The 25,252-nt window shown below is 49.7% G+C and overlaps 1 protein-coding gene across 4 annotated transcripts in view; it reads left to right on the forward strand.

The window, feature by feature from the left end:
• Positions 1 to 25,252, forward strand: part of RPH3AL (rabphilin 3A like (without C2 domains)) — a 42,363-nt gene that overhangs the window by 11,904 nt on the left and 5,207 nt on the right. For 3 of the 4 annotated variants that reach the window (XM_064467554.1, XM_064467551.1, XM_064467553.1), the window contains exons 5-8: positions 3,467 to 3,553; positions 12,893 to 13,067; positions 20,012 to 20,125; positions 20,598 to 20,768. In XM_064467554.1, coding sequence (XP_064323624.1) covers positions 3,467 to 3,553; positions 12,893 to 13,067; positions 20,012 to 20,125; positions 20,598 to 20,768 — 547 coding nt within the window. The remainder of the gene's footprint in view (positions 1 to 3,466; positions 3,554 to 12,892; positions 13,068 to 20,011; positions 20,126 to 20,597; positions 20,769 to 25,252) is intronic. The other variant, XM_064467552.1, reaches the window with a different exon arrangement.

The following is a 25,252-nucleotide window of genomic DNA, read 5'->3' on the forward strand; positions in this document are numbered from 1 at the left end:
TTTAGACTCTGCAGCCAAGGGGTTAATCTGTATTGCTGTGGAGATGATGATCTCCAAGGCAACCACCTTATCCTCCCTCTGCTGGGAGGCTGTTTTTCCTGCACTTGAAGCCCATCTTTCCCTGGGGAGATACCTCAGTAAGTGGCTTTGCCTCAGCGTGTTGCCTGGGGAGAGGTGAGGGTACCTGCTGGGTGTAGGAGTGTTTCTGACTTGCTGATGATAGGATAGAAGGGAGCAGCCTGTGCTGACTCTCTCCCTGGTGGGTACTGGAGCCAAGGAGATGTTTGCCCGTGTCACCCACCCTGTCCCGTGGAGCCCACAGGACAGACTTAGTAAAACTGGCTCCTTTACCATGGAGTGGTGCGTGTTGGCACCTCTGTGGTTAAGCAGCCATGCAGGCCACGATGGAGAACCCTTCCTGCTGGCACTGCTGGAGTTGTGAGATACACTTCTCATGCAGAGCAGGCTGCTGGGCTGGGCTTGCACAGGTCTGCAGTTGGCTGCAGCACTGCTGGGCTTAGAGCTCTTGTAAGAGAGGGAAGGGAGGTGGGTACCCCTTGCAGTCAGGACCAAGGTCCCAGCATCCCTCCACACGTGCTTGCTGGGCGGGGAGCTGGTGTGGGCTGTGCTGCCTTTGCTGTCGAGTGAGTTTCTGCACTGGATCCCATTTGCAGAAGTAGCTAGGCTGAGGCAGGGGTTATGCAGGGAGGACTGCTTGTGAGGCAGTGACTGGGAAATAAATGCAAATCTTTGAACCCCTGGATCCTAAGCCAGGGATAAAATAGCTTTTTAGGGAAGGGTGGGGAAGGAAGCAGCAGTAAAGTACTGGGAAGTGAAAGGTCCAGTTTAAACGGGAGCTACAGAGCAGCTTGGAGTGGAGCATGGGCTCTGAGCACGCATGTCTGTGGAGAGTAAAGGGCTGGATGGCAGACAGGAGACGGCTAGCAGTTTCCTGAATTTCAAGCACGCAGAATAACAGGATGTGCTGTATTCTTGCCTTCTTCCCTTGGCAGTTCTGCTCTCACCTTGTCCGAAGCCAGCTAGGTCACGTTGCCACAGCACTTTCTAACCTCCTTCCTGTGAGCCTTGTCCACTAATGAGGTGGCAAAAGCTGGCGCAGACGCTTCCCTGCCCTGTCCACTTGCAGTTGCAGGTAGGAACCCCTCCAGCTAGTGAGCCTGTGTGAGCCCGAGGCTCTGGGAGGGCTCTGACCCGAAAACCCTAGAGAAGGGATGTTTTTTTCTGTGATTATTCCCTTTTTGTCTGGAGTCCGTTGGGCAGTTCAAGGGGGGTTCATATCCAGGTTGATTTAAGGCGAGACCCTATTTTCCCAGTGTGCATTTTGCAGCTGCTTTCAACTTGGCTGTACTTTTCAGCTGCGTGCAAGCTCAGGAGAGTGCTGATGGGGTGCCCTGGCCTTCTCCCCTTACTGGTTTTTGATGTTGTGCAGTGAATTCAGGGAGCAGTCAGCCCTTCGGCAGAGCAGATAGGGTGGACTGTTACTTTAAGCTTGTTTCCTCTTGTCCAGGGATATCCATCACTCGTGCAGTGTTGTATGCAATAAGCAATGACTTGTCAGGGAATTATGGATTTTTAAAGTTCATATTTTTCTTGCTAGCGTTGCTCTGTTACCGTCTCATTGCAGCCCATTTAATTCAATAGCAGGAATTGTTTTAATGATGCATCTGAAAAGTAGCAAAGAACTTACTTCAGCAAGTCCCTTCTGCTGAAGAGGGGGTTTATATTTCTTGTAGCCTGGTGGATTTTTCTAAGTGCCACTTTCTGTTTTATGAAGAATGTTTTTAATATTATTTTTTATTATCTTGGAAATAAATGTATTATGGCAAGACAGGTATGCAAATCCAGATGTGTTAACAATAGCAGTAGTTAGACAAAGCATAACGTGCCATTTACCATGCAGAGGGTATAAAAGGTGAAATATAGGTAGGAGAAGAAAGTGCTTTATCTTGTGTTTAACGAGGAATGGGGCTGTGTTTAATGTCCTTGATTTTTATGCCTTCTGAGGGGTTGCGAGTGATGCTCAGTTTTCCAGCTAGCCTGCAGAGAAGGGGAGGAGGAAATCCCTGTTTTATATTGGAACTTTCAAAATTTATGGCTAGGAATAAAATCACTTGGAAACTTCCACTAGAGGGAGTGTTTGAATGTGCTATATGTGTGGGGATTGGGATCTTTGAGGGTATTTAAGTCTGAGTTGCTCCCTCAGATTTTGGTTTGAGGGAGGGAGAATTTGGGGTAGTTCAGGGTGGTGTCTGCTAATTGCATCTGCAATCCCTCTTGGCTTGGGTAGCACCATGCTGAGTATTGATGCACCAGACCCAAGAGGTTGCTCCTTATTTCTCTGGGAGGATGAGGGCGAGGACAGGAACAGAGATGGAGAGGAGCTCTCTGTGGGGCTGCTGGTGCCGCCTCCCCCTTTCTGTGCCCCATGAGTCAGGGACAGACCTGCCTCTGGACACTGCGTTGACCAAAATAGTTGGGTGGGGTTACGCATGCAGTGAAGCCATTGCCTCAGGTACCATCGTTCTGTCGCTCTCCTGCTCCAGGCGTGGGCACTGAGGGCTGAGCGAGCCACTGAGACTTTCATCCCTGGACATGATCCTCCCGGCTCAGAGGAGGAGCAGCAGCCTCTGGTTAGGGGGATACGTAAAACCTTAGCTGGGGAGATTAAATTCACATGTCTCTCTAAGCAAGGTTCCGCTCTCCAGGGCCCTCTTGTGAGTGGCTTTTGCTCTGAGGATCAAAGAATTCATCCAATTTCTCATTCAAGCTGTAAGCCAAGCCTGATACACATCAGGTTCATTATATAATATTAGGTGATTCAGGTTGTAAACGGCTTGTAATGCCAGCGGAGACATGAAAGTTCCTTTGTGCAGCAATAGAGGCTGTACAGCGCTATCAAGCATTCCGCTCAGGAAATGTGCATGTAGGCACAGTCGTGCCCGCTTCCTAAGCAGCCACAAATCAATAGCTGCTGAGTGCGTGCTGAAATGGAGGGGAAGCCATGGGGTTTAAGGCTTTGTATGTGAGGGAAGGGAGGAGAGGATTTCCAATCTTGCACAAACTAGCGCTTGTTTTGTACTTGGTTACAGCTGCTTTCCAGTGATTGGGGTTTAGGATTTAAAGGAATTAAGAAAACCATTCTAGCAATATGCCTGTTGGTCATGGGGTTTGACTTGCCGTGTCCAGTTCTCTTCTCATCCTGCAGCCAAGGATTGTACTGTGGATTTGCCTTTGTCTCAGGTCCATATAGACCTGAAGCAGCTTCCCATGATCAGTGGTTCTCCAGGATGAATGAGAAAATTGTGCCATATTTAGGTTTTTAAGGAAAGCAAAACAGAACTGTTGGGACAGAAGCTTCTCGACTTTCTCTTCCCAAGGTCTATATGGCTGTGGGGAGTTGCTAACACCACCTTTTTTTCCTTTTTCTCCTTTCTCCTTGTTTCAGAAAGTTTGTACCAAGTGTGGAATAGAAGCCTTTGGAACCCAGAAACATCCTCTTTGGTTGTGCAAGATCTGCAGTGAACAGAGAGAGGTAAAATGCAACGGTGGAGAGAGAGGGCTCAGCAGCACGTACCTACCTGCCCCAAGTCTATGCTGAGTGTGCGTGGGCTCTTCCCTGTGCCTGGGCACTGGGAGGGGACCTTGGGATGGGGTTTGAGAGGCTTGGCTGGAGGCAAGGCAGGCTCGACGAACATGCACAATAGTGACAACTTTGGTTTATGAGGGGGTGGAGGGAAAAACCCACACCAGGCCCTGCAGCCTGTGTATGGCTTTGTGGAATTTTTCTAGCTATGGTCATAAAGAGACTGTTAGCTTTTGCTGCTGCACTCTCCCTCCTAGTTCTGTGGCAAATAAACTTGGCTAACACTGGTTCTTTAATACAGCTGGAGAGATCTATAGCATAGATGCAATATTTGTCCCTCTAAAAATAACTAGGATTGCAGCTTCTAAGTCTGTTTTCCTCCCTGCCTGCAAAATCCCATAACTTGCCAGTGTGCGAGACTTCTAATGTAGGTTTCTAAAATTTTATATCCTTCATCCTTGACTTTACACTGCAAAAAGTAATGGCCTGCCTCAATTCTTGTCTGCCAGCCAGCATTCACCAACATCAGGGCTTGCTGTTCTACAGTGAAGTCAGTGAATTTGTTCTGTGATTACAGAAGGATTTCCACTTGTTCTCATCAATTTATTTTGGGCTTTTGCTCGTGGTCCTTGAACATCAATCCAGTGCAGCTATTTCTGACCACTGCAGCCAACTGTGAAACCTGGGTGCTGTGCTAAATCAATTTTTGAAGTGTAGTGAGAGCATTTGTGCAGGTGTTTGAGATGCTGATTTTTTTTTTTACTAGTAGTGGAAGCTTAGCGTTGCTTAGGTTTTACATAAGGGGGATTGTGTGTATGGGAGCACTTGCAAAGTTCATATTCAGGAAAGATGAGGGGTACATGGATGCTGCTGGCCTTTAACTTTTGAGCAGTGGTGTTGGTCCCTGGTCCCTGAATATTGCTAATAATTTGATATACTGAATCATACAGGTGTTTTGAATTCCAGGTGGAGGTCTCAAAATGAAGAGTAACGCAGGTCAGGTTATTTTCTGTGTTCTGCAGGGAGATGGGTATGGAACTAAGATAGATTTATTTCTTTTTTTTTCTGTTCTTTATGTGTTTTTTTTGTTCTCATCCCCTACTGTGTAATTGGTTTGTTTTTCCTATTTCTTATAAAAATAATGAGGACCCGTGGTCACTGGACAGAGAAGAATATTAACCTGTCCAGTAAGTGTTATGTGCCACCAGTGTGTGAGGGTACGGTAACCTTCAGAGCTTGCTCTCTCCGTGAAACCTGAGATATGGCCAAAGTGCTTCCCTAATGAAAATGGATGGAACTTTCCCTCTTAGACTAACTAAAAAATTAGCCTCATCTTACCTCCCAACCTGAAGCTTCATCTTTATTTTTCTAATTCTCTTTAAGGTTGGTTCAGATCTGTCGTCTTTCCTGTTTGCAGTGGTGCTGGTGCCCAGATGGGGAGAAGGTTGGAAGGGTCACAGTGTGGACACGCAGTCAGGCATCAAATCACACATCCGCTCTATCTTCCCACATGCTCTGCTTTTATTTTGGGGGAAAGCAGAGAAGCATTGAGAATTAGCAGAAGCCTCGAGGCATGTCAGACAGGGCAAGGAAGTTGAGGCAATATCAGAATAAATGCCTGAAAAGTGACTTTGATCAGATCTTCCCTAAGAGTCTGTGTAAGGAAGAGATGAGACTTCTAGGCCTCAGGCTGATGGCTGGTACTAGTGCAGTCCCTGAAGCTGGTTCAGGTGTCTTGATATTACAGGGCATGCACTAAATTACCAGGTTTCTTTTAAGGGCTTGTGTTCACAACCAGTTCCTTGTTGCCATCTGTTTCTGTGATCTGGATCTGTCTTATACTGCCATCTGCTCTGGACCAAACACATTTGGCCATGCTCTTTGCTGAAGGTTATATTTGCTGTCAATGAGAGCAGATGGATGTCTGTTCTTTGGGATCAGACAGTCTCGTTTCTGTCTAACCTCTGAGTCCCCTGCATGGTCAGTAGGTATCAGCACCATTTTATGTCCTGGAATCCAGGCAGGGAGCTTCAGGGACCCACTGAAGCACTTTGGGTTGTGTGATGCAGTAACAAGCCCTTATCTGTCCTTATCAGTGTACAGTGTGACTGAGCAAGGTGGTTCTTTAGCCCATGCCAACAAAGCACATGCTTAAAGTAGGCTTGTCCCAGGCCACAGAGCTCTGGCAGCACCTCCCAACTTGTTGGGCCATGCTCAGGCCCTAAACTTGTCCAGATCTAGTGGGTGAGTGTGCGACGCTGGTCTGGAGTGCCCCCTCCAGTGGGTGTGATGAGCTGTGGCATTTCCAAGCTAGGTGATTCCCTCCACATCGCTGTCTGTAATTTTCTGAACCACCGCTCAAGCTATTTGGGCATGATATTTATGAAGCTCTCAGCTCTGTTAGTGAGAGACTGTTAGGCACTGAAGTGAGAAAGGGAGGTCATTCGGAAACCTGGATGGACTAAATGATGTTGGCTAGAGTTAATAAGTGTCATCTGGCTGGGACAAAAGCCTAGGACTATAATTGTCCCCTTTAGCCTCTGCCATGCGCTGAGCGAGCACGTGAGTCTTGTGGCCCGCCAGGATGTGACGCCAGGATGGTGGCATTGGTCGCTCACATATACCAGCAAACAGCTGAAGTGTGCAGCATTGTTCATACCTGCTAAAGCTCTCATCCCTCCATCTTCCTTGTTATTATTTATCCCTGTAGGCTTGATTTAAGCTAGGGTAAGTTTAGTGACACATCGCAGTCGTCTTCCCCCTTTTGCTGTGTGGACAGAATCTGTGCTGCCTGCAGTTCTGATTAAATCACCAGTATGCCTGGGTCAAAACGAAGACCAAAGTAACAAGCTATTGTTTGCATCAGTTTTTCAGTTGGAGTCAAACGCTTGATGCCCATAGATCGCTTTGGGAATCCCAACCTCAGCCATTCAGAACTGTTCTCTGCTGCTTCCTGGTTCCTTCAAAACCCTGCTGGGAAGGCTGTGCTGTGTAGCAATGAGGATCGAGTTGCTCTGACACGGTCTTATTTTTGGAGAGTGGAGATGATTAATGGATTCTGCCTGCTGCTTGTGTCCCAGTCATCCAGAAGTGAAACGGTGTGTTCGGCAGCACTCGAGCTGCCAAGCATGATGTATACCTGCAGGGTGAGGGGCTCTGAGCTGCCAGAGAGGCGCTGGGAGGAAAATACTGTGTTCTTGTGTGGCCAGGACCTGACAGAGCCTGGGTGTTCCTGCTGGCAAAGAGAACGTCCCCAAGGACCACCAGACACCCGTGCGTCATAAGTGCAACTCTTCTTACTGAAATAAGATAGACCTCATCTGCTTTAGGCCAGAACTGGCCTGCTGGAGGTACCGCTTGTCTCAGCTGTTTGCAGAAGCCTCTATTGAAAACCTTTTCTTCCAGATTCTGTGGACGTTTTCCTTTGTAAAGTCTTGTGAGGGCGATGGAATTAAAGCTGGTGAGGACTGTGCTTTATTGTTCCTGCAAGCAAGGGTAGAAGCAAGTTCAGTAAAGCTCCCATTCACCTTCGAGGGCAAGAATATCCCTTCCTTCTTCCCTCCTCCATGTGCTGCATTGCCTTTCTTAGCTTTGCCTCTTGCATTGTCTTTCTGGAGACCGAGCATGGAGGGCTGATCCTCCTCAGGGCAGTTCTGTTTCTGCATGTGCGTAAAGGCCTGTGGCATGATCAGGGGTGCTGATCCCTGACTGCAGCAAACGTTGGCCACGGGTTTGCAGTGAGCGTGTTTGCTGACTTGGCAGCGATGCACGCATGGAAATGGGAGCGCAGGGCAGAAAGGGAGCAAGTCCTCCAGCAAAATGGGCTTATTGCAGCAGCTGTCAGAGGAGCAAAACTGCCTGGGAGGAGCTGCAATACAGCTGGAATGATTCCCTGCTGTCAGGCCTCTGGCAGAGCACGTGAGCTTGATAACAGCTTGAGGAGCAATGCCCGTGTTGAATTAGTCGCGTGTGGCTGAAGTCTGCCTGTCACCCCCTGGCCTAAGGGGGAAATGGGACCTGCTGTGTTTTGTCAAATCCCTGCCCAGCCATTTAATTCTCTGCACAGCCTTGTTTTGACTGATACCACCAGGTTCTGCAAAGCACCTTCCTGAATTACCACTTCATATATATTTTTTTTTTAATATCCATAATTAGCGATGCTATCATCGTAATTAAAATCCTCTTGGAAGCGTTTGTGCACATTTACATTTGAATTGACACATCCAAAATTGTAGCAATAACGAAAACAGTTTAAACAGGGTGGGGAAGATGGCTTTTTTTAAAACCCCATTGAATATGAAAGAGAGCGTCAGCTCTCAGGGACCTGTTAAAGTTTTAATTTGCCCCCTCTGCTTCACTTTCCCTTTAATTTCTTCTCCTTTGCTAAATGGCATTTTCATGGCTGGCTGCATTTCTTGGTTTATCACAATAAACCATGCAGAGGAAGAAGATTACTGTGCTGGAAGAATGGAGTTGTCTCCTCCCCTTTTGCCCCCAGGGCTTCCCTTTTCGCTTATACACTCATACCATTTTGAACATTATAAACCAACATAGCCTGGGGTTATTCCCGCCTGGCATGATGATTTCTTGGCAAAAGACCATGCTGATGGAGGGGAGTGTTTATTTTGGGTGACTCTGGATTGAATCAGTGATGTGCACCTGTTTGCAATTCAAAGAACTCATCAATAGCCTGCCATATTATTTTGGGGGGTGGTAGCAAGTGGTTAGACTCAAAATAGTGTCCTCTAGAATAGAGCCATAGGCAAAAAAAAAGAGGCCTGATTGAGAGGGGAATGATAAATCGTTGAAGGCTGGCACCCATCGCAGCTTGAGAAACGTTGGGGTCAGAGGTGCGATAGATTTTGCTATTCCGGAAACAAAGCTCCAAATAGCAATTTCACTGCCTTTTAATTTTCTTCATCTTCAAGTGCTGAATGTGGGAGTTGACAACAGATTGCTGTAAATAATGTAATTGGAAATCTCTGTGTTATGGAAAAGCAGATGAATGCAAATAACGAAGCTGAAGAGTGCTTGCTCTTTCTCCCTGCCAGTGGCTCGCAGCGTGCCAGAGCCACGGCGGAGAGCTGGGACAGAAGTGAGTGTGTGGGCATGTGCTGCGTGAGAGCAATGGCAATGAAGTCCTCCCAGGGTGGCTGCGTTTGCAGGTGCCTTTCTCTTCATTAAGCATTGTAGCCCAGGAGAACCTGCTCCCCTGCCTTTTGCCCTGCTGGGGGATTGAGCCCATGTTCCCATGTCAGCATGGGAAGCTAAAGGTAGCTGTTTTCCTCTGGTGCAGCTCAGCCCAGGCTGCTGTGAAGGAAGGGGGCTGCAGGATGAGGACAGCTACTGTGTGGCAAGCAGTAGTTGGTAGAACAAAATGTGGCTTCGCAGTGAAGAGCCTTCCTAAGCGTCACTGTCTGGGGGGCTCGTGGCTTGGTGAAGGAACTGTGGTGGGGGTGCAAGTGTTTGGCATGATTCCTTCAGCTGTGACCCCGTCTCTTGGTCAGCAAGTCCTAATGTTCTCCCTGTGTAGGAGTTTTTTTAGCACTTGCATGTTCAGAGAGGGAGAAAGAGGAGGCAGAAGTTTGAGCAGTAACGTGTGTTTCACCACAGCCCAGTGATTCTCCGTTAGGTCCCATTTAGAGGCTGCACTTGCATGTGCTAGATAAAAATATGCATCTGCTTCTGACTGTCTCATCCTGTAGCTATAATGATGGCTTGATGCAACTTTAATAGGAATATTATCAGGGTTATAAAAGGCACTGAGCTCTCTGGAATTGTCATGGCCATGGCCATTAAATTGGTTTGAAGTAATAAAAAAATGAGTCTGTTTCTAAAGTAGCTTTTCTCCCCCGTGTTCTCCCCCCCGTGCTTTAGGGTGGTTTAGGTGTCAGGGGAGGCAGAAGGACAGGAGCCTGAAGGAAGTCAATATTTAGCTTGGATTTTGGTTATGTTTGGCTGGACCAGTTTGAGTGCAGTGGGACGGGGACTGCTGCAGCCGGTGAACCGTGGTGTGGCTGGTCTATCCTGAGCCACACGCTGAGCCGTCACATCCTGGGCTGGGATAATGCAGATACAGATCTTTACTCCCCTCTGTTAAGCACTTGGAGCAAAGGATCATCAATGTTACTTAATGTTACTTAAAACTGGGTTGTTGCAAGAGACTGGAAGGGGCTAGCGTTCCCTCTTGCTGATGAAATTCCACCTCCACCCAAACTCAGGCTGTCGTGGGGCCTGGATTTCACCTTGCATGCCAACAGGACCGGACCGGTGGGAGCAAAAATCTCTCCTCCTTCGGAAGAGCAAACTCCTGCTAATAAACAGGAGTTTTATTCTTGAAGCGCTGTTATGAATTTATTAGTTTAAAATCAAGAAAGAACTTTGCTGTTGGGCCACTCTTGCCATCAATGAAACTACCATCAATAGCAGTCAGCAACATCGATTTGTTTTGATGCATGGATGCTAAAGCTAAGCTGTGTGCCAATGTGCAGCACAGGACGTGAACCACGGTGGTTTCGGATGGGGCATGCTGCTCACCCGGGGGAGCAGAGGTACTAAATTAATACAGGGGAGAGCATCTTGCTGCAGCTATTTTAGAGCTGATTTCAAAACAATTTCAGCACTGCTGTAATGAAACCAAACTCTATTAGAAGCGCCAGTTTGAAGTGACTATGTATGCATAGAATCAATTTTATACTAGTATTACTACATCAGAGCTGGGTGTATTATGTCATTAGCTCTTTCTATGACTTGCTTTAGGGTAGTGACAAGCCTGGGGGTGACCAGCCTTTTCTTACGCAATCCTTGCTGTGTCTGATTGGTTTTATGGTGTGCCTAAATTGTAGTTTGCCTGAAGATAAGAGGTATCTTTAGTGCTTCAAATTAAATTACAGATGTTGCAAGGTCTGTTCAGAGAACGACTGTAAGAATAGGTTGCTTCCTCCCCAGCAGTTTGTGCGGGGAAGCTACGTGTGCCCCAGCTACCCAATGTGGAGCAGGGGGCGGACACCCTGCCCTCGTCAAGCCATGGCGCTGATCCGGGTGCAAGCCCGGTGGCCGCAGCAGTCCCAGTTCTGCTGTGTCCTGTGCGTGCAGCTGCGCCCGAGGCCTCCAGCCTTCCTGAGAGAAGGGAGACCAGGGCTTGCCCAGCCTGCAGCTCCTGCATCGTGGATGCTTACCTGAGTTGCAGTGGGCTAACCTCCGTGCAGAGACATCTGTCCCGGATTTAAAAAACATATTGCATTTCCTGATTCATGATTTTGCGGGGATAGCAGAGCACATTTCTCTGGGGTCTCTGTGCCCTACTGATGAGTGCTGTTGTACAAGCTGTACCGAATGCCGCACAGTCCCTCCATGCCAGCAGAGGGTACAGAAGGAGCTGTGTCAGCTTGTGCCTTGACTGGCTGGGTCACTGTTTTGGCTCTTTGCGTGCTGGTGAAGGAGCTGGTATAGCGGCCTGCCAAGGTCCCCTCTGTAGAATAAGAACTTGCAGTCCTCTCTCCTTCAGGGAATTGGCTTCCCAGCTTTTTGCTTGGATGGCAGACTCTGTCCCGCTGGGCTGTTACCCAGAAGGAAAATGTTGGTGTAACTGCAGGGTGCTCTCACCTCCCGATTTCTACATCCTGCTGTAGTGCACGTGAGCTTCTCCCTTGCACTCTTAAAGTAACTGACGTGTGTGCTGGGTCACAACGATGCTCTGCTTTCTTCTGCTGGGTGCTCTTCTTTTAAAAAAGCATCCTCCCAGGCTCCCCTCTGAATTCAGATCACTTCCACTTGGCTTTTGAGACCCCAAATGCAGAGATTTTAGCTCTCTGTTGATGGCTCTGGACTAGGAACCAGGCAACCTGCTGAGCAATCTCTTCCCATCAGTGAAATGGTGATGGTGGTGTCCTGCTTTTTGTGCCTGCATGAGAACTTCTCATGAGTGCCAGGTGTTGTCACTGCCCTCTGCTTTGATTAAGCCCTAAATGCAAACTGCAAATGTATTGCTGTAATTAGGGATATCTGCATTTGCACTCATTGCCATTGTGGTGATTCTATATGCAAAATGCTTTGGAAACTGAGAGCAGAAACACTGATGGTCTCCTTTACTCTGAACAGGAGTGCAAGATTTCACCCCCCTTGCATGAAATAGAAAATTATATTTTTACAATATTAACTTATATTTGCCCCGACTGTCTCATTAGCTCATTACTGGAATGCTGGAGGGCACAAAAGAATTAGGTTTTTAGAGGCCATCTCTTGTCTGAGCTGCTGTCTTTTTCCCTTCCTCTGGCTCACAGCAGGCTTTATATTAAATATAGTTAATAGATCTCCTTCATCATAAGCTGCATTAAAACTAAAGTGGAGAGTAAAGGGTGTCCTTACAGGAGATATTACAGTTTAGTGCTCGCAGTCCGTTTCCTGCTGCAGGTTCAGGTTATTTGAGCGGTGTTGTTCTTGTTCTGGGGTTTTCAAGCACACTTGTTAAATGATCTGGCTTGACCTGAATTGCTCTGTGAAATGAATGCCAAGGCTGTGCCGTTTGGTACGGCACAAGGCATCATTTCTTCTGTCCTGGCATTGCCACTTGCATCCCCCCGCTGCTGATGGTGTGTGACTCTCTTGGAGGTAAAGTGACCCAGGTGGAGGAACCCAGCCTGGGGAGGAGATACTTGTCAGGACTTGCTGCCCCTCCAGCCAGCACAAGACTTGTTTTACTCTAAGCAAAGCATGTGTTTGGAGCATGCTGGAGAATGTTGCTACCCATGGCATGTGCCTACTTTCTCTGGGAAGCTTTTCTTTTTGTGGATTCCCAATGGGAAAGCAGGAGATGCAGAATCAGAACTGCCCACTGCTTAGTGCAGGCCAGGGAACCTCCATTGCGATATCCTTGTAGTAAGCCTGGGAACATGCATTTGACTCAAGCGCAGCATCAGAGAAATATCTAGGCTTGACCCAGAGAATGTAAGAAGCTCCATGGTTTGCACGATCACCCTCTGTTCCTCCTTTAGGCTGTGCCTGTTGCTCATTCAAATTTGTGGTATTTTAGTGGTGGAAGAAGGACCAAGGTGAAGCTGGGCTGACAATGTGTGGGGAGGAATTTGGGACGCTGTGGTACTTGCAGAGCGCAGGGAAACCATTGGGGTCTGTGAACTGGAAGGCTTGACCCTTCCTGTGTTTGAGTGGGGTCAAGGTAGCTCAGAGGGAGTGGCTGGGCTGAGCTAGGTGGGGAGCTCATTTGCTGCTGATTGTGCTCTCTTGCTGTAAAAACCCAGGCTTAAGGTGTTGTGTCTCCATCTCCAACAGGTTTGGAAGAGGTCTGGTGCCTGGTTCTACAAAGGGCTGCCCAAGTACATCATGCCTTTGAAGAGCAGCAGCAAGCCCAATGAGCTGTCCTCGCAGCCTTGGCAAAGCGAGCCAGCCGTGCCAGAGGCAGAGAGCGTCAGGACCAGCCGATCCTTCACCTGGGCCAAGGGAAAAGGTTGGTTGTGTGCTCCTTGCCCAGGAAACAGGTAGGGAGAGGGGGCGAAGGACCGGTTGCTGGCAGGATTCAGCTAATAGGGGAGGTTCTCTGTTAGGGGTAGGGGATAGCCTAACAGTGGTGCGTTTCCCATGTGGGCAGTGGTGGGTTTTGTTGGCTATGGTATGTCTTTTAGGTTTCACTGTTAGTTAAGTGCATATTGGTGGCCCAGAATAGCGCCAGTCCTCCTGGAGTCCTTTGTCCTTCAGTCCACCCTTGCTTCCCTCCATTCCTTGCAGCCCCCACTGTTTTGCTGGGACTGCCGAGGGAGCAACGAGCTGTGAAGCAGACTGCAGCCCAAAGAGCTCCTTCTGCTGAAGTACGTAGGATGGGGCCCACTGATGGACATCATTGTGCAGCCAAGGCTGACAAAAGGCTGGTCTCATTCCCTAGCATCGTAGAATCATAGAACCACTAAGGTTGGAAAAGACCTCTAGGATCAAGTCCAACCATCAACCCAATACTACCAGGCCTCCTAAATCATGCCCTGGAGTGCCACATCTACATGTCTTTTAAATACCTCCAGGGATGGTGACTCCCCCACCTCTCTGGGCAGCCTGTTCTGGTGCCTGACCTCTCTCCTAGGGGCTGCTCGCTGCTTGCATCTGCTGCTCCATAGAGCACCACTGGGCAGATACCTCAAGTCGCTTTGAGCTGGATTAGAAATTACACCCCCAGCATCTCCCTGGGGTCTTCCTGGTGCTTGGAGCTAATGGGCAGACAATCTTCTATGGTCAGTGGGCAGAAGTGAGCTGATGCTGGCTGTGTCCTTTTGTGCCTGACCCTCCCTGAGCAGGTGAGACTGGCAACGGGTGAAGCCGCTTCCCCAGGCCTTGGGGAGGGGGCTGAGTTTTGCAGCATGGAGAACTCAGGGCTGATTTGTTCTTTAAATGTGTCTCAGAGAAGCTGTTGATTAACGTGGCCCTGTGCAGGGCTGGGACCAGAGTACTGGCAAGCCTGAAGATTTCATTAGCTTCAGCACTCACATACCTGTTCTTTGAGGTAGACTTTGATTGAAGTAGACTGTTTTATCACATGTGGCATCTTGGATCACTGCTGCGTCAGATCCCATTCACGGTGCTGCCTTGTAGGGCTTTTTTCCTCCCCTCTCTTCTGTCGTATGCCCACTCCGCTGCTGTGCCGAGAGCCAGCTGGGGGGAAAGCGCAGAATTAAAACTGCTGCCAGTCTGCCTTGATTTCTCTTCATTTCTTTCTGGTGTGGATTAGCAGAACTGTCTGGCCTCTCTCCCCTTCTGTCTTTTGCTATTAGATCCCCGCAACTGGAGAAGACCTCTTCAGTGTACCAGCAGCACACGCTTACACATCAAGATAAATCTTATCAGTAGTGCAGGGGGAAATAACCTTTTAATAAAGAGGACTCAGGAGAGTCGGGTTTACAAACCTTCTCTTCAGGCCCCAGCTAGGAAAGCACTCCCATCCCTACTGTAACTTCTGTAATTAAAGACAAATTAGATCAGCAATAGATGGTTGTGCTTCCCTCCAGGAGATGCTTGGAAGGAGTTGTCTTAGCAAATGAACTGATCGATGAAGTATTTTCTGTTCACGTGGTACAGAAAATATTATAAGGCTCATTATATGTTAAGCCCAGATCTGGCCTGCTTTTTAGTTCAGCATTTTAGTTGAGTTTTGTTTTGGGGGAAGGCTTCCCCCTAAATACTGGCAGGAGCAGCAAAGGAGCAGGTGGAAGACAGCGAAGTGGCCTTTAGTCAGCTTTGGTGTGAGTAGCGAGCTGCCTTTCTCCCTGTGCACCGATTTTTGACTGGCTGCTTTTCTGTGGGTTGGATAAGATTAATTTATGGTTTTATTTTCTGGTGCTTTCTTTCCTTGTTGCCCTTCTCTGTTAAGCCGCCCGTCCTCTGGACAGCTTTCAATGGGATCTTTGGGCTGTAATTCATCTCTGAAGCTGGGAGCTTGTACAACTTGCCCCCCCATTCAACTCTTTTTTTTCATCTGCCGCTGCTGGGACTTGTGCTGTTTGTCATCTGAAACCTCTGCAATGTGCAAGGGCAGCTGCCTTCCCTCGTGGAGATGATGTAGCTGTGATCTTGCCGGCGTGAATCTGCGGCTGGGCCTGGACAGAGCTTTGCGAGGCCGGGCCCGACAAGGCAGCCTGCCTTACCTCTGCCTGGCTGATAGCATTTGTAAGCTCACACCTTGTATGCATTCATCTGAATGCGTCCTTTCGGCACTGAGTAAAGCCCTGTTGCTTGTTTGGCAGGATGTTCTCAAGAACAAGCTCTGGCATTTAACGTGCCTGACTCTGACAGGCGGCTCTCGGTGGGGTTGCCGTTATCTTGGCCAGCCGTGTGTAACCTCCCAGGCACTGAAGGAGCTGTCTCTCAGCCATTAAGGGATTCAAATCAGGTGGGACCAGCACAGGTGCAGCCGTGTCCCAGCACAGTCCCTGGGAGACAGGAGCCACAGTTTTCCCTTTGACATCCTCCATGCCAGGAGCTGTCATTCAGCAGGGATGGGGCAGACCTCAAGTGTCCCTTTCCCCCCCGAAGGAGGGGATCAGTGCCAGGCCCTGGGTACCAGCCACTCTCACTATGTGTGCTGCGGGAGGGCGGGAAGGCAGCGGGACCGAGGGACTGCAGGAACATGCCTCTTGGAAGAAATGCCAAACCCACCAGAAAGAAGTTTTATTTTTACACACCCATTATTTCTCGAGTGCTTGCTGACACTGGGATTTGCCGTTGCCTTTAGTTTTTCTGTAATAAACAAGCAGTTGCCATGGGAACTCTGCTATTAGTTAAGGCACAAATGTATTGTCATGGGGAGAATAGCAGTAATATTCCTCGTGCTGGGGAGCAGCTCTGCTCCATGTGGTGGAATGTGGGTGGGTTTCTGCACCAGGTCAGGCAGGACAGGGCTGTCACGGGGTGGGGAGCAATAAGCAGCAGGGCTTTCCTTCCTCTGAACTCTGAGTTCTGCAGAAAAAAATGTGAGGCAACAGGGTGGAAAAAAAGAAGTGTGATCCCCGAGGTATTGCACTGTTCGGCATGGGGGCTTCCTGCTGCTCTGCTCGGTCTCCGGTGGTTTCTCCCGTTGCAATGTGTTCCAGTCCTGTTGCCAAGCAATGCGACATGCTGGGCTCGGCGCTGTTGGAGGCGCAGGAGCCGTGCCTGGGCAGGGGGGTGCAGCGGGTCCGTCCAGCATCTGTGCGGTGGAGGCCAAATCCCTGAGTGATGGAGCAGAGAGGAGAGTGCTGGGGCAGGTCAAGCACTTTGCAGGCCACTGAGGAGTCATCCAACTTCTCTACAAGTTTGGGCAGCACTGAAGCTGCATGTGTGCTGCTTCTGAAGGGGAGAGCAGATGGGTCCCATCCCCTCCTCCTGCTGGCAGATGTCCCTGCAACTGGGACCAGTGCTGGGTGTGATCTAGCAAGGGAGCTGCACTCGGTGAGACACTTGGGTTGTAGTAAAACTCTTAATCTCTGACCCTCCCACCCGCAGTGGCCAGAAGCTGTCAGCCTCCCCGCTCCCCAGAGGTCATGTTTGCAAAGGCTGATGATACGGGTGCTTGCAGGGGAGCTGCGTGCTCGAGGGCTTGTGCTCAGCCTGCTCATCCAGTGTGTCTTGGCTGTGCTGGTGTGTGCAGCTGTTCAGAGCTGTTGCTGCAGGGTGTCCATGTGTGCCCACGTGTTCTTTCTGTATTTTTGGCAGCTGTAAGAAGCGCCAAGCTTTGTGTGTGCGGCAAATGAGCTCTGCCCCGCAATGGGCAGCAGGAGGGAGCGTGGCTGGCTCTTCCCGTCGCAGGCATGCCCATACCAAATGAACATATTTAATATTAGAGCTCAACCCCAGCCAAGTGCTCCTTTCCCCTTGGCCTTGGCACAGCTCCCCACATCCTCTGATGCTAGGGTTGAGTGCAACCCTGCAGCCCTCCACTGTTCCCTGTGGCTCTCCATGCCGTGAGGCTCTGGTACCTCTAGCCTAGAGGTTGAACCACGTGTTGGAGGGATTGTGGGCTCCAGCAGCAGCCGCGAGGGTTCAGGCCCTCCATGAGTGACCTGTTCCCTGTGGGAATACTGCTTTTCTTGCAAGTTTTATCTCAGCATATTTTTTATGAGCTTTTTTCCAGTCAGCTGGAGATGGAGGGGGATAAATCTGTTACATTCTCTGAAAGTACAGCTGTCCAACGACTCTTATTGATATATCAGCAACTGCTGGAACACCAGATTTATGACTTCTGGGCTCTGGAAAGTGCCAGCAGAAGGTCTGGGAGCTTTGGGAGAAAAATTACCTTAAAGGGAAACATTGGTACAGTGGGTAAAATACACTCTTATTGGTAGCAGAGGAAATGAGAGCAGACAGGGCTGTTCCTGTGGTGTGAGTGCCTTCATGTCATTAATATTTTCTTCCTCCTGTGCTGGTCCTCTCCACACTGGTGAATGGCAGAAGGGAAGGCAGCTAAAGTCACCTCCAATGATGTACTGGGGCCTTCTCCAAATAAATCCTGACTTCTAGCATTTTTAAAGGATTCGTGGAGGAAGGAGCTGTTCTGAAGTGATGGAATTTATGAATCTGGGAGGCCAAAAAAGGGTGATGACCAAGTGGGATGGGAGTGCAGTTGCGGAGGGAATTGGGCAGTGGGACAGTCAGATGATTCTCACAGCTGAGATTGGGATTTTGTAGCAAAGAGCCTGGTATGTATGGGCTGTCATTAATGATATTTATATAAAGTCCCCCACCTCTCCCAGGGAGCTTTGGGGAAGTAGTGAAGCTGTCTTTAAGACAGCAAAGCCCAAAGCCAAACCTTTGCTTTGAGAATGCCTAGCCAGAAGTGCAGCCCCCCTGCTTATAACGGGGCTTCGCTTTCTGCCTATCTCAGCCCCACAGTCCCTTTCCCCGCAGGTGAGAGGTCCCATTTCTGGTGGTGCTGGGTGGAGAAAGCTGCAGTCATGGGAGGAGCCGGTGCTGGGGGGGAAGAGCTGCACGGGCAGCAAACAGGGGGCCTGGCAGTCTGCCCTCTGCACAGCGCTTCCCAGCAGCACGGCGTGCATGGGGAGCTGCCTGCCAGGGCAACTTCAATAACACTTTGCAATAACACCGGCAGCCAGCTTTAATATCCTCAGATGTGTTAAGTCCAGAAAAGCACTATTTTTGTTATTAATTTTTTTTTAATCAAATATTTTGTGTAGTACAGATTACTGCCTGAATACAGGAGCATCTGCAGAGGTCCTTGGCAGAAATGTTTGACAGCTTGTGCTCGCCTTTGCAAGGGGAAGGATACTCGTCCTCCTGCCTGGGGCAGCATCAAAGGCTTTGTAGCTTTGTGAACCATGTGTAGTGAATTTTAGTGCTGACGTAGAGAGACGAACTGACGGCTCTCTCTGCTACCCCATGGTTGCCACCTTGTACCACTGCACCCACGGCCCTCCTGCACACGGCAGCACTGTGAGGATGAGCACAGTGGGGGGGCAAAGGAGTTTGTTCAGCGGCAGGACAGAGAACTCATTTTTCATACAAAGGTGAGCTTATAACTATATACTGATGAATATAAAGAAATAGTTGGGGCTTCGTTTTTCTACGGTAGAGGCTGTAGGTTGCAGTGTTGTGTACTCTGTCCCACATGAGCCAATATTGTACTTTCCACCAGAAATTGTGTCCCGCTGTTTGAAATGGCTTTTGAACTTCCAGGAGAGCTGGTATGTGCCTTGGTCAGATGGGGAAGTGCTCTAGGTGCAATCCTTCAAACAAGAGACAGCTGTTTTCCAGTTACCTTCCTCCTCAGTCCCGTCATTTCTGTTCTGAGATCAGATCATTACAAAAACCCAGGAGATGGAAAAACACCTTTCTCATTTTACCCAGAGCAGCTGGCAGTCGAGTTATCTTTTACACTGGTATAAGCAGGAGAGCTACTTGCATAATTGCATGGAAAAGTGGAAACAACCTGCCAATTTGGGAAGTTGTGTCTGGCAAAATGAGGCTGCTTCAGCTCTTGTGGAAACTAGGGAGGGTGGAAGGCAGGAGAATTAGGGCCAGGATTCGGGGAGGGGGGTGGGGAGAAGGAAAAAAGTGGCCTTGAAATGGGGGAATAACCTCCTTGAGGAAGAGGAGCCACCCTTGCCTTTTAAGCCTTGGGGGCATAGGAGTAATATAGTTCTGGGCAGTGTACTGATAGGGATGAGTGACTGCTGAATGGATGATGGGCTAATAAGGCTGGTTCTTTGTATAATTGCTGCAGGGTTTTTTGTTTGATGTGCTCAGTGTTTATCTGGTGTTTTCCTTGTAGATCCCGGAGCCTCCACAGAGGCCCTGCTGCACTTGAAATGTGGCTTGAAGGAAGCGAGCCCCTCTCCCCACGTTACTCAAATGTGGATGCTCTTATGGTGGAGCTGGGACCTCTCCACCTGCAGCTGAGCAGGAACCAGGCTTGCGCCCAGCCCTTAGCGTGTCGCTCCCATGTGGGAGGTGGCGAATGGCAGGAGGAGGAGGCTCGCTGGTGTGCCGGCACGGGGGTTAGCGGGAGCAGAGCCCGGCTCCCAGGCCAGCCATGCCACGGAGCTCTCAGCTTTGTGGCAGGGAGCTTTGGGCAGCAAAGCGCAGCACAGGAATGGTGCGGTCCCCATAGTCCCAGTCAGCTTTAGGAGAGAAGCACTGGTGGTGTGTGCATCTGCTTCAGGTGCTGGCACCACTGGAGTGTGCGTGGTGGAGTTATAAATCATCTGTAAAAAATAAAAGCACATTGTGTTTGAGAGGAAGAGTGAACAGCTGTGGGGGAACTGCAGGTAGGGCTCCTTTTGGAGAAGGAGAACATGAGCAGCAAGTCAGCATTTGTTCATGTTTTATTTGGATCCATCTGGCACCCTCTTTGGTAAGTGTTATGAACATTGTGAATAACTGTCTCTCTCCTCTCCTCCCCCCCAATCTTTTCTGCAGTGGTTTCTAGCGACAGCGAGAGTGACTCGGAGTTCAGTTCCTCCAGCCTGGATGACAAGCCTTTACCTGTGGGTTCAAAAGGCTCTCAAGGCAGGAAGCACCAAGCAGGACTGGGTGAGGATTTGCTGTTCCTTGTAGTTAGAGGGTGGGAAGTGCAAAGTGCTTGAATGTTGACTCTTGGTACCGTGGGTTTTGGCTCAGCTGCTTGCCTGCCCTACACAGGTGCAGCCCACTGGATTTAGCTGTGCCAGGTGAGCATATGGGCCTTTCTCACTGGAATGGTATCAATGGGTCAAATTGTTGGTGGGTCGCTCCATTGCCTGCAGCTTTTCAGGGTCTGCCCTTGCAGCTGGGAGCTGCTCCTGGCTGCCTGGCAGCACATCTCCAGCCAGCTCTTCACTCCTGACTTTAGAGCACTGGAATCGGCGGTGCCATTTTAGGAGTGGAGCATGGGAACTGGGTCTTGACCCTGTTCCTAAGGGTGCCTGGCTGGGAGTGGAGAGGCTGCTGCTCTCTCAGGATGTGCCCCAGCGTCTGCACCCACTTCTCCCTCCCACAGCAGCATCTCTCTGTTGTGTCCCTACAGCACCCATCAGGGAACCCAGCCAGGCCATGGGCAGGGCGCTGGGGAGCACCCACCCCCCTGCCCTCTCCGGGAGATGCGGCGAGCAGGGGGCTGCCCTCAGCGCCACGGAGAGCTGCCAGGGCGACCAGCCGGCGGATGGGCGCGACAGTGATGTTGGCAGCAGAGTCCCTGGTAAGCAGAACCTCCTCTCTGGGCAGATCCATGCTTTTGGGGCTGACTTCCCTCGAAGCACAGCTTTCTCAGAGGCACACCTGGCAAAGCCAGATCAAAGAAAGGATCACCTTTCCCTGCTGCTTTCCTTACGGCAGATGCTGTCACAGCATTACAGCTCACTCCTTCCCGCTTCCCCACATACAGAATCTAGTCTGCAACGTGAGTAATTGTCTGGGGTGGGAGCTGCCTCCACCCACCTCCCAGAGCAGCAGTAGCCTGGCTCTGTCCCCTGCAAAGGTCCAGAGCTCCTGTCTGCCCTGCAGAGGCAGCAGAACAAATTGAGCTTTTACTGAAGCAAAGCAGAAGTCCAGCAGCTTTATGAGACTGAATAAAAATTTTCCTAATGTTAGATGGCTCTTAAAGCCAAGCATGGCTCTTCCCAGAACTCTGCAGTGCAAAAAAAAAAAAAAATCCAGACACTTTTTCCCCCTCAACAACCTTGGAACAATTAAGTGACTGAGAGCAGAGGCTGCTATCACATCTGATCTGGAGCAGCTGAAAGAGATGCAAATGTGTTCTCTCTGCAGTTCCCGCTAATCTATTCAATAACCCCTTAAGTTATCGTTTAGTGCTGCTCCCTCCGGAGTGTTCCTGCTGCCCTGTGAACTGCCACTCCTTTTGTTCCTGAGCCTGTTTTGTGCTGTGCATGTTGAGGCGTAAATTGGATTAGAGAGAGCAGGTTTATCCTTTAGTGCAACATGGAGTCATAGTCCCCCTTCCCCACACTTCCCACTAGAAATAGCCAGCATAAAATTGTTGCTGTGCGCTTCCCTCCCTTGCTAAGTTTCAGCGATTCACAGTTTTAATTTTTTAGTTTTTACAAAGCAAACCAGATGAGGGATACTTCTGCTCTGTCCATCCTCTCTCTGGATTACAGCGCTGCCCCAGGCTGGGTGGTTCATTTTAAGGCCCTGTTGGCTGTGGCATTAGAGACAGCTGATTCCCGTTGTGTGTTGGCTCTGATGCCTATGGGAGCGGAGCAGCAGGGTGTTCTGTGGGAACGGAGTGGGTGGTGGTGGACAGTGGGTGTGACCCCCTTGGGTGCTGGTGCTACATGGCCGTGGTGAAGTCTGGATGGATGCACACCTGGACGGTGTGTTTGTATAGCGCTTAGCACTTCAGAGCTTTCCTGCCATCTGTTCAAACTAACTGCTGCCTGGTCATGACAGTACAAACCATATCTCAGAGGCAGAAAATGCCTTTTTCCAGCTAAAAAACGTATATGCAAAGCTTGGCACAAAGGGTCAACGCTTTCCACTTTCCAGTGACATCTGTCCTTGCTAGGCAGGGGAGAGATATCAATGACAGGCAGCATGGACATATATTTTAAAAAATGAAAACGATAGTAATCTCATGAGCCCAGTTAAAATAGTCCCTGAGATGTAGAGAGGATTCTGCTAAGGAAAAGGTTAAGCCAGGTTGGCTGACTAGAGAATATCTGTAAAGATCTTTATTATGTCTGGGGTCGTTTATTTCCCAGTCTTCCTGCAGAAGGGGCTGCTTTGTTCAGACATGGCACTTGCAGCAGCGAGTGCCTTGGTAGGATGGTGCAGCCCCTGGAGCCGGGGGAGGGAGGCAGGGAGACAGCAGCGAGTATTTCAGGGGGGGAGAATGAAGCTGGCGGTGGTTGCAGAGTCAGCAGGCGCAGGCTTGGGAACTAATGGAGAGTGGCAGCAGGCAGGGTTCTCTGTGTCATGTTGTGTCCGAGAACCAGCTGCCGGCCAAGCATCCTGCTGGGCCAGGGAGCTGCTGCGGGCTCAGAGAGTTGGGTGGCACTACAGCTATGGCTCTGCTGCCACAGAAGGCGGCAGGATGGGCTACAGAGCGGCTGGCCTGTCTTCGAGCCTGTCCTGTGCCGGCATTAGACCTCGCACTCCCTTCTGCAGCATGGGTGCTGGCGAAGGCTCGTGTGGCAGCGTTTGAGACTCAACCAAAGGTGTCTGCAGAGAGGTGAAGCTGGAACCTGAGTGTGTTGTGGGAGGCACATGATGTGCCCCTGTCGTGTTTGCCGTGGCTGTATGCTCTGCCCCACAGCGTAGGTCATCTTCAGCATTTCAAGGTGGGGAGGAGAGGGAGGGGGACTTTGCTTTCCCTCCGACCTGTTTGGGATGTGGCCTTGCCTCCATGCAGCAGGTGAGCAGCAGGGGTGAGCATGGTTGGCGTTCATTTACTCTGAGAGCACTTAATGTGCCCAGCTGGAGAGATGCTGCCACAATGTGATCTGTGCAGCGAACTATTGGCAATCATGATCCATTACGTATGAATTTAGTAATCAGCATTATGCAGCGATACGACTCACGTGGCCTCATCTTCTGTGCAGCTCCGTGGCCGGTGGTTTGAGCAGATCAGACATCCAGGGGGCTGGAACTGTGAATGCTCCCATGCTTTGCCAGCAGCCTGGCAAGAGCGGATAATAGAGAAGAGCAAAACCAGCCCTGCAGGAAGTGTCTTGCTCTGCAGAGAGGTTCACGTGCTCTGGGATGCTGGAGGTCTGGGGCATGCAAATGGTGGGAGCCCCAGGACAAGTGGCAGTGCCTCTCCCTTTCTTTATTTGGATCAGAGGCCGCTCCTGCTGTTTGTCTCTTTAGAGCATGGTGGAGGTGGCGGGTGCTTTATGTCAAGACTGGCAAAACTCTTCACTGCATCTCCCTGCCTGTGGGACGGTCACTGTGCTCTGCCCGGACCCAAAAGCAGAGCAAGGGGCAAAGATCCTTTCTCTTTTAAATTGCTGATCCTCCGTTGCAGACTGAGGACATTAAGGGGAGATCTTGCTATACCTTTTCCAAAACGCTCTGCAACACTGTGTTGGGAGCAATTTTTGCTTCATATTAGCACCTCGGGTGTTGTTCTACCCGTGACTTTCTTTTCACTTCTGTTTCTCACCTCTGCTCTAATTCTGCTCTCAAGTGTGACTTTGCAGAACACTTTAGCATCCTTAAATCCCAGGCCACAGCCAGAACAGGGATTTAGGGAGTGGTACTGCAAATGCAGCTGCTCTCATAGTCCTTAGCTCTTTAAGCCTGAAGGCCAAGACGACAGCATGGTTGTGCGGCCAAGGGAAAACAAGGAGCTATTAAGAAGAGTTTGTAGGTTTTCAGTCTGTTGCATCGGCTCCGGCTGGGGTTTGGTGAGGCAGATAATGAAGCCTTGGGTTTGTCATAAAATGACTCATTGTCAGAGCTGCAGTGGGATTTAGGCAACTTCAGCCCATGAGCCAAAGTTGCAGAAGAGAGTGGTGAGTTGAGAGGCTGCCAACTTTTTATTTTATTTTATTTTTTAGCACCTGCTTTCAAACCCTTTCAAAAGTATTGTTTTCTGAGGGTCTGGTGTCTCTTCTTCTTTGGAAACTCTGGTTCCTGGAGGTGCCTGCTCTTATGTGATAGCTGTTAGGAAGGTCATGTGCTGGTTTTCCTGGAGAATGTTGCATCTTAAAGAGAATGAACTTTGCACACTGGAAAGAAGCACAATCTTTATTTTTCCCCTTACTTGCCCCCATCTAGGGAGGTGATTCACCCTGTTCTGGCTGTACAGCCGATACGTTAAGAGGTGCCTCAGTTAAAAAGGAGTAAAATCTTCCCTATTGTTAATTATGACATTTTTATTAAAGAGAATATTAAAGAGAATTAAACAAAGAAATCATCAATATCTTACAGTAGCTTTCATTAGCCTATGGAGAGCTTTTAACAAAGATAACATCTTTGACCTTGGACCTGGCTTCTGCAGGGGATGAATTAAGAGCAAAAGGCCTCTCTCCTCAGGTCAGTAGCAAGTTCTGCTTTGGTGGATCTCAATTAATGGGGTCCTCAGTGTCTTCCAAGGAGCGGATCAATCGTGTCTGGTATTCTGTGGGTGACCTGAACAGCTTGCTGGTAGGGAGTGGTGGCTGAGCTCGGCATGGGCTGCGGGGCTGGAGAAGGCTCTACTTTGTGCTTAAAAGAGGAGGTTTAGAAAGAGTCACAAGATAAGCTAATGAATGAGCAGCATAGATCTGAGTGCAAATCACGGTCTCGCCATCTCTGCTTGTTTGTCAGTGTGTTGCCTAAATCATTAATACTTAAAGAGCAGTACAGCAGCTGGGAGTGAAACAGTGGTGTTGCTGAGTCTGGGAGCGGAGACGATGATGGCAACACCTGGTGGGGTATAAGAAATGTTGTGGCTTGCAATCACAGGGTGAGATGGGCTGGAACGACCTCCAGAGGTCAGCAGGTCCAGCCTGGACCCCTCTCCCAGGGTGCTGAAGCTGTAGCTTCTGGATACCTGCCTTTGGCTGCTTGCCTTGTAGCTGCCATGCTGGGAGAGGCTGAGCAGAGCTGAGAAAAGGGCCTGGAGCTGAGAGCCATGGGCAGGAAATGCTGCTTCCAGCTCCCTTAGTTTGGGGAGATTTATGCCCTGTCTTTCAGGAATTGACTGAATTTAGAAATGAGGTGGTGTCACTCTCGCTG

Source organism: Phalacrocorax carbo, chromosome 17, assembly GCF_963921805.1.
Source record: "Phalacrocorax carbo chromosome 17, bPhaCar2.1, whole genome shotgun sequence".
NCBI classification, from domain to species: domain Eukaryota; kingdom Metazoa; phylum Chordata; class Aves; order Suliformes; family Phalacrocoracidae; genus Phalacrocorax; species Phalacrocorax carbo.